At 44.8% G+C, this 14,912-nt stretch overlaps 1 protein-coding gene across 2 annotated transcripts in view; it reads left to right on the plus strand.

Moving 5' to 3' along the window:
* The window catches only part of CDH1 (cadherin 1), an 82,084-nt gene that overhangs the window by 31,559 nt on the left and 35,613 nt on the right, over positions 1-14,912 (plus strand). Inside the window, exon 1 of one of the 2 annotated variants that reach the window (XM_042969444.1) lies at positions 1,074-1,167. The exons of the other annotated variant lie outside the window; for it this stretch is intronic. Within the exon in view, the coding sequence (XP_042825378.1) occupies position 1,167 (1 nt within the window). The 5' untranslated portion in view covers positions 1,074-1,166. Of the gene's footprint in view, positions 1-1,073; positions 1,168-14,912 lie in introns of those variants that run through there. 2 annotated transcript variants of the gene reach the window in all.

Raw genomic sequence — 14,912 nt, forward strand, 5'->3', positions numbered from 1 at the left:
TAATCTCTACACCCAACGTGGGGCTCGAACTCAACCTCAAGTTCGAGAGCCGCATGCTCCACCCACGGAGCCAGCCTCCCTGCATGTACGTACCTTGCATGTATCTTCCCACACTCTGTGAGGTAGCAACTACTGTTACTACTACATTGTAACAGGACAGAGGCCTTCCTAAAAATCACCACACTGCAAAATCACCCAAGAAAAACCACAGGACTTAAAGGGAAATGGCTAGGGGCACAGCACTCAAATACTTCATTGTGATACATTAAAAAAAAGTTTTGCCTGTGGGAGTAGGTGTGATGGGGCTGCATCTTGTGAGTTCTTGTGGAAGGAGGATAATCGGAAGTCGGATGGAAAGTGGTAACACCAGATGCAGATGGGCGTGGCTGGAAGGTCTGTGTGTTTTGTGCATTCCTACCCTTCAGAGTATACTGCTGTGTATTCACCTATGTTTCTCACAGACAAAATTACACACATGAGCAAACTTGAAATTGGAGTTATGCTCAAATTTTTCCCTAATAAGTCATTCATGTTGGAACACATTTGCATTTTCGAAAGAAGTATAATAGAACTGACTGTATTATCTGATTCTTGCAGTGAAGTAAAACTGAGTCTTAGAGAAGCAAAGTGACTGGCCCAGGCTTATGCAGCTAGGAGATGGCACAGCTAGGGTTTAAACTCAAGTTCTCCTGAATGCTCAATGCCACAGGGCTCTTCCTGTTCTCATTCGGGGGAAGCAAGTTACGCTAGCAGAGCTGGCCAAGAGCAGAGACTCTGGGACATACCTAAGAAGAAAGGGTTTTGGCAAATGGCCAGGAGTTACCAATATTCAGGAGTGGATGTTATTAAAATGTCCAGTCTAGCATGGACCCTTTGCAATCAAAGTGTGGATGCCTGGCATCAAGTGCTCAAACAGATCCTGTGGTCCTGAGCAGCAGCTGGTGGGGGGAGGGTTGTGGGCATGGGGGAAGCCCTCCCCACCCCACCCTGCCCCGCCCCACCCCGCCCCGCCCCACCCCACCCCACCCCACCCCACCTCATATCACCCCATGGTTCCGGGAGGAGGCCGCTCACCCGCTGACAGGGGACTTGTTCAGTGGATCAGCCATTGGTGCAGCTGTCCGTGCCTCCAAGCTGAGCTGAATGTCAGTCCTCACTGCCTCCTCAGTAAGCGCGTGGTTGGTTAGTTTGGTTAGTTCTTCCCCCATTCCTACAACTTCTCATTACGAAAAACTTAGAACTTACATAAAGTTAAGAAATAGTCCCGTGAACACTTGAATACTTTTCATTTTACAATCAACACCGTCAGATTTACCGTCCGTGTATTTATGTTTGCTCTGTGAGCCATTTGAAAGCATGTTGCGGATGTATCACCTCTACATATTTTAGCCTGTAGCTTAGGAGCAAAGGCATTCTCCTTTTGAATCACAACTAAAAATCACCATTGTCCCAACAAAGAAAATTTACAGTCTCCTCTGACAGCCATTCCATGTTAAAATATCCCCAACTCTCCCAGGAATGTCTTTTATTGATTATAGAATCTTGCAAGCCATTTATAAAATGTTGGCTTCTCTGATCACCGTGTAGACGGTAGGGGACATGAGAAGTGGTGGCATTCTTCCCTTCCGATCAGAGCCGCTGGCCTCCTTCTATTCTCCCGTTTTGGGGATAGAATTTAGAGCATCTGTTGGTTGCAAGGAGGCGATGGAAGTTTCTGTTTTTGTGTTTGTAAGCACGTGAGTTTCATGTAAGCTGTATCCATGTACATATCAGCTGCACATGGAATTCAAGTTTGTAATTTTAAAAGACTTCTTCTCTTTCCTTCCCCTGTAATAAAGCATAGCTGGGACTTCTAGATCTGAAGCTTCGGGAAGTAAACAGAGCTGGTGGAGTCAGCATGTTGCTTTCAAAAGGAATAAAAGGTTATGATTTAATAGGCCCTGAAGTTAGACCTCAAGGTCAAGACAGTATAAACTCTGGTGTAAAGCATTTTCCAGAACACTGACTTACGATGCTTGGGTGTTCAGCGTGAGCTGAATACCCCATTTCCACTTTTTATCTATATTCCACAGACTCCCCAAAGAGAGGAAATTTAGCAGTGAAAGTCATAAAGTCCCCAAAGACAGCTATTTTGGATTTCTTTTAATGTAGTAGCAGGTAACAAGGACAGTTCCTGTAATTTTGCTATTTTGGATAATTATGTTCTCTACAAACACAAAAAGTGCTTAGTATTATGCCTGATGTGCACTGAGTTCAGTGTTAGCCACCCTACCATGTACTCACATGCGGATTTGACTCACTCAGACTTGAACTTGTCTATAAATGTTTTACATAGTGAAGTCTCATTTTGTTTGCAACCTTTTTTTTTTTTTAAGTTTATTTATTTATTTTGAGAGACAGAAAGAGTACAACCGGGAGGGGCGGGGTGGGGGGGAGGACAGAGGATCTGAAGTGGGCTCTGTGCTGTCAGGAAGCTCAAACTCATGAACTGTGAGATGATGACCTGAGCTGAAGTCGGACACTTAACTGCTTAAGCGACTGAGTCACCCAGGCGCCCCTTGTTTGCAGCTTTTAAAGAATAGGAATCCTTCACATCTACTTTTACAGGAAAACTTAACACGTTTTGATTTATGCAGTATTTTTTCATGTCCTTTTTTTCTTTAGTGTTTATTTTTGAGTGTGCGTGTGTGAGCGAGCCGGGAAGGGGCGGAGAGCGGGGGGCAGACAGAAGTTCCAGAGCAGCTCAGCACTGACAGCAGTGAGACTGATCCTGGGCTCGAACTCACAAACCACGAGGTCATGACTTGAGCTGAAGTCTGATGCTCATAACCAACTGAGCCACCCAGGCGCCCCAATTTACGCACCATTTTTAGCAAAACAACCTGTGTGTAAAATGCAAGTGTGACGGACTTGTAGGTCCGCTAGAGTCTTTTTCTGTCTGCACTTTCTCATTTAATCGTCTCCGCAGTCCTCAGATTAAGAGGTTGCCATTAGACCCATCTCTCAGATGAGGAAACTGAGGCCTGGCGGAGGACAAACGAGTTAACTTGAACTGGAGGTCTGTGTGTGTGTGATTAATTACTACTAGGCGGTCCCACCTCCTGTGGATAGCCCTGTCACACATGTGATATTGGTGTTGATAAGCCTTATAGAGTGTGGTGTTCAGGTATGTCACCTTCCTGTGCCACCTCCAGGGTTTCTCCACAAACTCCGTGTGCTCAGAAACCATCTGTGAAAGCACAGTGGTCAAGAGCGCTGGGGCCACACAGCCTGTGCTCAGATTCCAGTTTCATGTCAGTAACTTATAAGCTGTGGGACATTGAGCAAGTTACTCAACTCCTCTGCACCTCAGTTTTCCCATCCGGGAAGTGGAGATAATACTAGCATTTCTTATAGTTACTGTGAAGATCAGATGTCTGATATCGTGAGCCTGCCCCATAGTACGCGCTATACAAAGTGTTAGTGGCAATAATAGTATGTGCGTAGAAAAGGTCAGTGGGAGAAATAGTAGTTGTTGTAATCACCACCACCAAAAGGCTTCAGCCGGGGCTGCCTTCAAAGCAACTCTGTCTGAAGTGGTGATTTTCTAGGGGCGGTGACATGTTTCCTTGAAAGATGATTAGCAAAGCCACAATAAGATAGCACTTCGCACCCACTCGCTGCGATGGCTGTCATATGAAAAACAGAGGGGCAAGTGGCTGACTCACTGGGTAGAGCGTGTGAGTGTTGATCTCGGGTTTGTAAGTTCAAGCCCCACAGTGGGTGTAGAAGTTACTTAAAAAATAAAGTCTTCAGAAAAGAAATAAGTAAATAAAAATCAAGTCTTCAGGAGCACTTGGGTGTCTCATTCAGTTAAGTGTCTGACTTCGGCTTAGGCCATGATCTCCTGTTTTGTGGAATCCCCACATTGGGCTCTATGCTGACAGTGCGGAGCCTGCTTCGGATTCTCTGTCTCCCTCTCTCTCTGTCCCTCCCCTGTTCATGCTCTCTTGCTCTCTCTCCAAAATAAATAACTAAATAAACATTAAATAAATAAGATCTTTGAAAACCAAAGAAACAGAAAATGACAACTGTTGGCAAGGATGTGGAGGAGTTTGTTCATATGCTACTGGTGGGAATGTAAAGATGTGGAAAACGGTCTGGCATTTCCTCAAAAAGTTGAGCGTAATTGCTATGTGGGCCAGCAATTCCAGTCCTGGGTATATACCCAAGAGACTTGAAAACATATGTCTACATAAACACTTGTACGTGAATGTTCACAGCGTTATTTCTATTAGCCAAAAACCGAACAAACAAAACCAACAACCCAAGTGTTCATCAGTTGATGAATGGGTAAGCAAAATATGGTCTGCCCATATAATGGGATGAGATTCAATCATTAAAAAGAACAGGGTGCTGATACATGGTACAACATGGGTATCTTTGAAAACAGGCTAAGCAAAAGAAGCCAGACTCAAAAGGCCACATAATGTGTAATTCCATTTATGTGAAATGTCCAGAATAAGCCAATCCATATGGACAGGAAACAGATGAGTGACTGCTGGGGGGGAGGGGGGAGAGGGAAGGAGAGGAATTGGGCTGCTGATGGGTATGGTTTTCTTTTTGGGGTGATGGAAATTCTCTGGAATTGGATTGTGGTGATGGCTGCACAACATAGGGAATAACTTAAAAATCACTGAAATTATGCACTTTGAATTGGTGGATTTTATGTTATGTGAATTATGTCTTGATTTTTAAAAATGCCAAGGGCTAGAAAATACGTTATTAGTGAAACAGTTCCTGTTTGGAGTAGTAGAGCTTTATCTGAGCTTTCAGGAAACAACCTTGAAATGTAGGTGATTCCGCGCAGCCCCACTCCCTGAAGAACCCTGAAGGGATTCTGGGAAACCACAGCCACCTACCTGCTGAAGAAAATGAACACCCAAGATAAGTTTGATGTATTGTGTAATGCAAAGGCAGGCAGGCTCTCCAGATGAGCCTAAGCTAATGGCTTAAAAGGGTGTATTAAAGGAGAACATTGCATCCTGACTGGTCTGAACTCCTGCTCAGTCAGCAGAAATGGAACATTGAGACTAAGAGGGGAAAATATTTAAAACTGGGATCGTTGGCAGGTCTTTGCCTTGTTGTATGGAGTTTGGTTAGTGCACTGTTTTCCCATTTGACTGATGGGCAGAAGGTTTTCCTTCTCTCCCTGGCTCCTCTGGCATGCCTCCTTTGTCAGAAGGCAGGAAGTTCTCTGGGAATTAACACCCAAAAGTTGCACCCTTATCTAAGCAAGTAAGGCCTTTGGGGATGGTCAGGTCGCCACTCCGGGTTCACTAGGGTCAGTGAGGTCCAGTATCAGCCAAAGTGTTGAGCCAACTTTACTTAAAGCTCTTAGAGCTAGTTCTTGTGCTGTTGAAAATCTCCAAAGATCTCCTCTAAATGGGCCTTGTCAGATGTCAACACACTGGCTGCCCCATCAGCACTTAGCTTTCTACCTGGAGTGCCAACTTTAATGAAATGCCCCAGTGGCTTCTCTGAGAAAAAAAAAACCTCTCCTGTCTGGAACCTGACACTCCCATTTGGTGATCTTGTGCAGGAAGAGTGAAATGATAGAATCAGGGAAGAGAGTTGACAGAACAGATGAGAGAGGTAGGGCAAAGTGGACACTATAAAGGCTTTGGGGTCAGGCTGGCCTGAGTTCAGTTTTCATCTCTGCATGTTTGCTAGCTGTGTGACCATGGGGAAGTCACTTCACTTCTATCAGTCTTGGTTTCTTCACCTGTAAAATGGGACCACAGTACCTACCTCCTAGGATTGTGAGGATTAATTAAGAATCTGCAAGGTGCTTGTGATGGTTAATACTTGAACACTTAACTAGTAATCATAGCTGTGAGATCATTATAACATAGCCTGTTTGAAAAGACTCATGAAGGTAAGATGGGTACTCCTGACTCATGAGTATCCTTGTCCCCCTTCTGTTGGGGCTGACCCCAAGTCCCTTAGTCAGTGTCTAAAACTGGGGATTTGGAGCCTTCAATTCCTGGCCATTTCCAGGCTCCACCATGGTCTCTGGAAAGTATGTTCACCTCTGTTGGTCTACTTGTTCAGGGTTTATTTGCTCTTGAATTGACTTTGGGGCCGTCTGGCCCATAATATCTTACCAATGTTTAGGGAAGACAAAGGCACCATTTATTCACTTGACAAATGTTTATTGAGTACCTATTAAATGCTTGGCAGTGTTGAGTCTGCTGTGGATATATAGTAATAAACACAACATTTCAGGGACCGGCAAAACTTCTGCTCTCCTGGAACTTAGGGATAGTAGGTAAATAATAAGTAAATAGGTCTGGTAAATCTATAATGAGGTGGCAAATGCCATAAAGAAAAAACAGAAGAAGCATGAGGAGGGAATACTAGAGACAGTGGGGTGCCGTTTTAACTAGAACGTTCAGGAACTGCATCGAAGGTAACATTCATCTTGACCTTTGAGTGGAGGAAAGGCGAGAAGGGGCCATGAAGAGCATGGTCCTCTGGGTAAAGGGAACAACAAATATGGATGACTTAGGAGCATTTCTAGCATGTTGGTTTTCAACAGTGAGTGAGGTTGGGGTGGTTGGTGACAGGTCAGAGAAGTAGCTGGGGCCTGACAATAGGGAGTTGGGCATTTATTTGGGAAGAAATGGAGATCCTTGGAGGACTTTGAGTGGATCACAGGCAGATCCTGATCTGACTGGTTGTACCAGGCTCAGGGGACCTGGGGCAGGGTTAGGAAGACCTTCAGGAGGCTACTGCAATGATCTGAGCATCAAGAGATGAGTTGGGTGGGTCTGGGGAAATAAGTGTCGAGTGCTTAACTGTCACCATGTTCTTCGCTTCCCGTTTTCATTTCCCTGCCCCAACCCCTTACCTGTGCTTTGTTTTTTATTATTCATAGCCCTCAAAACACGCCAGCAGGAGGTTTGGAGTTACTTCTCTGCTTGCTGGTGCTCGAAGGTTGGGGTGGCATTGGAAACAACCAATCTTTGTGGCATCATTTGAGCCCCTTCGTTCTCTCATTCTCCCTCCCAGCAGTCACACGCTCAGTGTGTCCTTAGGCCAGAGCTCTGCTTTGGGAATCTCTGGCCCCTTCAGGAAATTCTCAAAGGCCATGGAGCTTCCTACTAGTGTCTACATCTTTACTGGTAATTCCATGGACTTCCCCATAGACCTTGAATTGGTTCAGAGGTTCTCACTGCTAATAAGTTCTCAGGAGGGACACAGAAAAGGAAAAGAGTAATGGGAAACTTCGTTTCACAGGCATGGAGTTATTTCCAGGTGGCCTGAGAAGGGAGGACACTGTTCCCTGTGTTGCCTTCACTTTGATCTGAAGAAGTGGGAAAGCATTGACTTCCTCACATTTAGATCTTGCCCATAGGCAAGGGGCCACCACACCCAAAAGTAGGAGTGGCAAGTCCTGAGGGGTATGGGTGAGTCCAGAGGGAGGTACTGATGGGATTTTAGTCTACTGGAGGGCCATAGAGCCTGTACCACCTTCGTGGCCCTGCCTCTCCTGCAGGGTGGCCTCAGAGGCAATTGCACAAGTTTCCAGTTCCGAATGTCTATAATGTGACAGTAACTGCAGCACAGTTTACAGGGTCTGCCACATGGGATGCTCTGGCTGAGTGCTTGATGAGAATTCTTATCTTACCAACAGATTTCCATGGTGTGTAGGGACCATTCTTTCTAAAATGGACGAAACTGAGACTTAAGGGTTGATGTTGATCATACAGCTGGTTAGAGGCATAGTTGAGATTAGAATCCAGATCTATCTGGACTCCCAAGTTTATGCACCTACAAGTTTATGCAGCTCAGCTGCATGGGGGCTACACCTGCTGAAGCCATCTGTGCTCCAGCGAGTGAGGGGTGTTGGGGAGGCCTGGCAGCACAGTTCCGTTTGAGGGTAGATCTTAGCATAAGACATTTCCTTTCCTTCCCAAGTGGTCTCACTATTTCGATTTCCCCCTCCCCCCGACCTTTATCTTGCCCTCTGGTGCCATCGTTACCAATGTTTCTAGGCGTCAGCCCTGTACAGTCTGTCTCTTCTCCCAGCCTGTCCCTCATTCTGTAGAGGGCAGTGTGCCATTCTTGCCCCTCTGCCTCTGGACTAGTTCCAGGGGTCAGTGTCCCTCTTAAAGCATGACTTTTGGAAAGAAAAAAGCATTCATCCTTTAGCTCATTAGACTGTGACCCTGAGAATGTACTTCTCAAGCCACAGATGGAATTGGATAGAACAGGACCAGATAGCCTCTCATATCCTGAGTGTCTTGTTTCTGATAATGCAACTGACGTCTGCGTTAGGGGTTTTTGGAAGCCTGAATGCAGGGCTTTCCTATTGAAATTAGTTGGCTAAACACTATCCCTCCTTCAGTTTAACTCTGTCATTAAAGAAAAAACTGTCAGTTTATGTGAAGATAGAAAGCAAACATGAACCAGTTCAAATGGTACAAAAGGATATAAAAGCAAGTCTCCCTCCCACTTTTCCCATCAGCACTTTGCCTCTAGAGACAACCCAAGTTACCAGTCTCTTGTATCTTTCTGAATGTTGTTTTTTTAAAGATTAATTTATTCATTTAAGCAATCTCTACACCCAACGTGGGGCTCAAACTCAACTCCGAGATCAAGGGTCACCTGCTCTACCGACTGAGCCAGCCAGGTGCCCCTCTTTCTGAAGATATTCTAAGTGTGTTCTTCATCCCATTTTGCTTTTTGATTTTATTTAAAGACAAGTTCCTCCATATTATTACACATAGATTTACTTGATTTTTTTTTTTTTAATTTTATTTTACAGAGGGTGCCTGGGAGTGAGCAGAGAAGGGGTGGGGTGTGGGGAGAGAGAGAGAGAGAAAGAATGAATCTTTTTTTTTTTAATGTTTATTTTTGAGAAAGAGAAACAGAGCACAAGTGGGGGAGGGGTGGGGGTGGGGAGTCACAGAATCCAAAGCAGTCTCCAGGCTCCTAGCTGTCAGCACAGAGACTGATGTGGGGCTCGAACTCACCACACACCGTGAGATCATGACCCGAGCCGAAGTCGGACACCTAACCGACTGAGCCACCCAGACGCCCCTACGTGATTCTTTTTCACAACCATTTCATTCTTTGTAATTTCTGCACTATTTTCTGTTGAGTGGATGCTTATTTTTTATTTAACCAGTCTTCGGTCGATGCCGTTTCTGTCTTTTGCCACTTCCCCACACCTGCAGTGACTCTCCTTAAATACGTATCCTCGTTTACCTGTGTGAGTCTGGCTGTGGGATGAGGTTGTAGACGTGGGCTTTGCTGGACAAGAGGTGGTAAGAATGGAAAATCTCTAAATGTGGTCAGAATGCCGTCCAAAAAAGGTGTACTGGTTCCACTTGCCATGATGTCCAAGAAGACCCCTGAGCCCACATCTTTGCTGATACAGTTCAGATGGTGTGTGTCATTGATGAGAAAACTAACCCAGGAATAATGGAAGGACTTGACTACTCATCTTCCTGGCAAACCCCTGAGAGAATCTGGTCACCTAACTCGGCATCCAGCATTTTTCTTACTAGACCGGCAGACTAGAGTCCTCCCCAGCAGCACCCCTTCCTTGTCTGGTCATGTGTGGATCATCCCCTTCCTTCATGCCACCCATGTGGACCCCCTCCCTATGATCTCCTGCATCCTGGGTTGCTGAGATTCTCAGAGGGGTCCTGGTCCCCTGGGGACAAGTCTTCTGAGCATTTGCAAAAATATAAATTCTTCTCCTGTAGAATGAACAGAAAACACCTTATATGTGGTCCCCTACGATTCTTTTTTTTCTTTTTTCTAACCTAGGAATGAGCAATATGTTCACATGGCTGAAAATGTGACCGGTACAAACAGCATACACAACGAAAAGTTGAATCCCACACTGTCCTTTTTTTGGTCCAATAACAGCCCTACCCCCACCCTGTAATCTTGCTTAATGGTTTCTTCCAAATTTGTATATGCAAACATAAGCAAGTATGAATATATATTATCCTGTGTACTGCTTTGTGCCTTTTACCACTTGACAGTATGTCTTAAGTTTCGTTCCATGGTAGTGCATAAAGAGCTTTCTCGTTTGTTTTGTAGCCACAATAGTATTTTTTTTGAAACTAAAGAAATTCCATAGTTTATAACTGACCTGTCTTTTTTTTCCCATTTTTTTAAGTGTTTGCTTATTTTTGAGAGAGAGCGAGCGAGGGAGGGGCAGAGAGAGAGGGAGACATAGAAACCGAAGCAGGTTCCAGGCTATGTCAGCCCAGAGTCGGACGCAGGGCTTGAACTCACGAACTGTGAGATCATGACCTGAACTGAAGTAGGACACTTAACCGACTGAGCTACTCAGGCGCCCCCTGACCTTCTCTTGATAGATGCTTGAATTGTCTCCCATATTTTGCTACTACAAACTGCCTTCATGGATAACGTTGTACGTAGTTCATTTCGCATGGTGCAATATTCCAGTTTTGATCCCATGGGAAAATGGTAAGAGTCTGGGTAAAAGGACCGTGGAGTCTTGTCAGAGTTGAAACCAGGAAAATGAGAAGTTGGGGAGCTGCTGCTGGGACAGGGGCCACAGATACTGTGGTGGCAGCAAACATACAGTTGCATCTTGCAACAGTGGCCACGTGGCCTGTGGCTCTGCCCCAGCATATGGCACAGTCCATGTCTCCAAACCTTGACCTGGTCTTCATGTCATTTTTTTTTTTTTTATCCTACTTGGAATTCTTGGAGTGAGCACCCTAATCTGAGACATTTCTGCTTTTTCCTGGTACTTGGAGCGATGTAGGATTGGTTGCAGGGTTCATTTCTCAGGAGCCTGTGCAAGGGCACACACGTGGGGTCTGAGGGTTTACCTTTAGAGCCAGCTGAGTGGATTTAGCAAACGCTCTTGGAAGCAACTCACTTTCGCATCAATGCTTATTTGTTCTTGATAATGAAAAATGATGCTAGCATCTATTGAAGAAGAGAAAGCCTCCTCTTGTAAGCTCTATTGGACAAGTGAGCACTTGTTTCGGAGTCATCTGCAAATGCATGTGACCCAGAGACTCTGTGGGAAATGCCTCACTTCTGCAGCCTTGGCTTCCAGCTGTTCTTTGGAGCCGTTTTAGGAGTTTTGTTGCAAATGTCAGAGGCAGGAGGCCCCAAGCTTTTCCAGCACAACCCACACTTGGAAAAGGTGCAAGCCTTCTTTGTGTCGCAAAAGAGGTTTCCAGACCTTGTTCCTGAGTTTACTGAATGATTCCAAATTCCGAACTCTGCAGCAGATTTCCGTGTTTCCGCAGCCAACGTCAGCACATTTCTGTGTGAGCCAGGGCTTGGGAACTGCTGCCCCCAGATTGGCGCATATTTCTATCTGGGTTGTGTTCTTTATAGAGAATTGGTCTGGCTTTGGTGGTCTATCTTTGTGGCCAGGATGGGTCTGCCTCCATTTCACATTGCTCTTACCTCTCCCTGGAGCCCCTCTCCTTCCTCAAGTCAGAGCCTGTGGTGGCAGGTCCTGGGTGTGAATTCTGCTTCAGAGAACGACTAGCTCTGTGACCTTGAGCAAAGGACTTAGGCTTTTCTGGGCCTCTGGCTCATCAGCATCCAGGGTTTAAAGAACACCACCTGCTTTATACCAGCTTGGGAGTCCAGGTTTTCACGTGCTCAGCACAAAGCTTGCGCATAATGAGTATCCTTATATTGGATATTTATTCTTCTAATTGCTGTTAATTAGGAATTATTTATCGCCTCTCTTCTCCCTCCCCACTTTAACACCCTAACCTTGGCATTATGGGGTGCATGGATTGTATCTTTGCTGAACCATGGGACTTTGACTCAGAGGAGACCCAAGTAACTTATTTTTGTTACAGGTTCATCCAGATGTGAGTTACATACCACACAATTTACTCACAGCAAGAATACAGAGAGATAATTTTTATAAATGTACACAGCTGTGTGGCATCCCCACAATCCACTTTTAGAATGCTTTCGTTCCTCAAATCCCCTCCTGCCTACTGGCAATCAAGCCTCATGCCCACCCCACCCCCAGCTTCAGCCTGCCGCTGCTGCTTTCTGTCTCTAGTTTTCTAGAATTTTTGCATAAATAAGAAGGTACTCTTTACTGCACTGGTAAAAAAAAAAAATAAATAAATAAAATAAAATAAAATAAAATAAAATAACCAAGCCTGGGCCATGCCCCAGACTAACTGAATCTGATCTTCCAGAGCTGGCAATCTTTTCCAGTGTTTGTCCTTTTCTTCCACTGAGCATAATGTTCATCAGTGCTATTGCCCTTAGCGGTGTGTTGTTTCCTTTTGTTGCAGAGTAGTTTAGTTATATTATATCTATCCTGATAACTGCATGGGTTAATGTTTTTGTTTTGTTTTTTGTGAGAAAGAGAGCACACTCACGTAAGTTGGGGGCGGCGCAGAGCAAGAGAGAGAATCTTAAGCGAGACTTAATCTCAGGCGGCGCAGAGCAAGAGAGAGAATCTTAAGCGAGACTTAATCTCACTGTGAGATCAGGACCTGAGCCCAAATCAAGAGTCAAGAGTTGGATGCCCAACCAAGTCACCCAGGCATCCCTAAGTTTGTTTTTTAATGGGTAAATGGAGAGAAAGAAGAAACTTAGGAAAGAAGGTTCTTAGGAGTATTATAGTGTCCATACCCTAATCTTATTTTTATTTTTTTAAGGTTTTTTTTTTAATGTGTTTGTTTATTTTTGAGACAGAGAGACAGAGCATGAGTGGGGGAGGGGCAGAGAGAGGGGGAGACACAGAATCTGAAGCAGGCTCCAGGCTCTGAGCTGTCAGCCCAGAGCCCCATGTGGGGCTCAAACTCATGGACTATGAGATCATGACCTGAGTTGAAGTTGGACACTTAACCGACTGAGCCACCCAGGCACCCCCCCCCCCTTTTTTTAAAGTAATTTCTACACCCAAGGTGGGGCTCCAACTCATGACCCTGAGATCGAGAGTCACACGCTCTTATGACTAAGCCAGCCAGGTGTCCCCATGCCCTAATTTTAGAAAAACAGGCTATCAGGGGCATCTTGGGTGGCTCAGTCAGTGGGACTCTTGATTCGGCTCAGGTCATGATCTCACGGTTCATGAATTCGAGCCCTGCATCAGGCTCCGTGCTGACAGTGCAGAGCCTGCTTGAGATTCTCTCTTTCTTGCCCTCTCTCTGCCCCTCCTCCCCTGCTCGTGCTCTCTCAAAAATAAATAAACTTTAAGAAAAAAAAGAAAAACAGGCTATCAAGGGATTGCAGGACAGGGGAAATGAGTGAATTAGGAGAGGGCTATAGAAATCTGAGGGAACAAATTACAGGCATAGACAGTGGCTTTTCTGCATGAATGGGAACTTGAGGACATTGTGCTTTTGGCTTGTTCTTTTATTTTTTATTTTTGGTTAATTAAATGCTTATATTGAGATATGCTTCTCACATCAGATATTTCACCCATTTAAAGTATAGGATTCATGGGCGCTTGGGTGGCTCAGTCAGTTGAGTGTCAGACTCTTGATTTTGGGTCAGGTCATGGTCAGGTCATGGTCTCACAGTTTGTGGATTGAGCCCCATGTTGGGCTGTAGCAGAGTCTTCTTGGGATTCTCTCTTCCTCTTTCTGCCCCTTCCCTGCTTGGTCTTTCTCTCTTTCTCCCTCTCTCCCTCTCTCTCTCAAAAGTAAATAAATAAACTTAAAAGTGTAGGATTCAAAGAAAAAATAAAGTGTCGGAGTCAGTGGCTTTTCAATACATTTACAGTTGTGCAAACACAGACAATTTTAAAACATTTTCATCATCCCAAAATGAAATCCCTCACTCCATTGCTGTCACTCCTCAGCTCTCCCCACCCCAAACCCCACCAGTCTTAGACAGCCACTAATTGGTTTTTTGTCTGTAGGTTTACCTATTCTGGACATTTCATATAAATTGAACCATAAAAAGCAATCTTTTATGATTGGCTTCTTTCACTTAGGGAAATGTTTTCAGGGTTCATCCATGGTCTGGGGCACCTGGGTGGCTCAGTTGGTTGAGCGTCCAACTTCACCTCAGGTCATGATCTCATGTTCTGTGAGTTCGAGCCCTGCGTCGGGCTCTGTGCTGACAGCTCAGAGCCTGGAGCCTGCTTTGGACTCTGTGTCTCCCTCTCTCATCCCTCTCCACCTCATGCTCTGTCTCTTTCTCTTTAAATAAATAAACAAACAAACAAACATTAAAAAAAATTTTTTTTTTTAAAAAGATTCATGCATGGTCTAGCATGTATCAGCAATTAATTTCCTCTTATTGGTGAATAATAATCTCTTACATGGATAGACTGCATTTTGTTCATTTATCAGTTGAGGGACACTTAAGTTTCTGCTTTTTGGCTGCTATGCATCTATGTTTTCTTACATTTTTCCTTTGATGGATACACGGTGCTGCTTTATGAAATTAAAAACAAAAAAACTAGGGTTTGGTAGGGAGTTGGTGTGGGTAACAAAGCACCCTCATAAAAAGTGACTCAGAAAATGTGAGGTGTGTGTTTTTCCCATCGTGTTAGCATTCATTGGCCCAGGGTAAATTGGAAGGGAAATCACTGGGTATGCTCATCTTACTGCCAGACAGTGGTGGAGAAAAGAGGGGGTCCCAAAAGAAGTCAGGCTGTGGAGAAGATAGCGTATGTAAGGGTTAAGACTATGGATTTCGGGGTTCAGTTAGACCTATATTAGAATTCCAGCCCTGCTGTTCATTGGTGTGTGACCCTGGGAGAGTCACTTAACATCAGTCACTTAACTGATAAAATTGAGAGTGATCCTTCCCTTAGTGGTTGTGATAATATAAAGGACTTACTCTACCTCTGGCCTTGCACAAAGGGAGCCCTTGAAGAGCCATTCTCCACCCCACTGGGTGCTCTAAGCACCTGGGGCAGATTTAAAATA

This window comes from Panthera tigris, chromosome E2 (assembly GCF_018350195.1).
Source record: "Panthera tigris isolate Pti1 chromosome E2, P.tigris_Pti1_mat1.1, whole genome shotgun sequence".
In the NCBI taxonomy this organism is placed as follows: domain Eukaryota; kingdom Metazoa; phylum Chordata; class Mammalia; order Carnivora; family Felidae; genus Panthera; species Panthera tigris.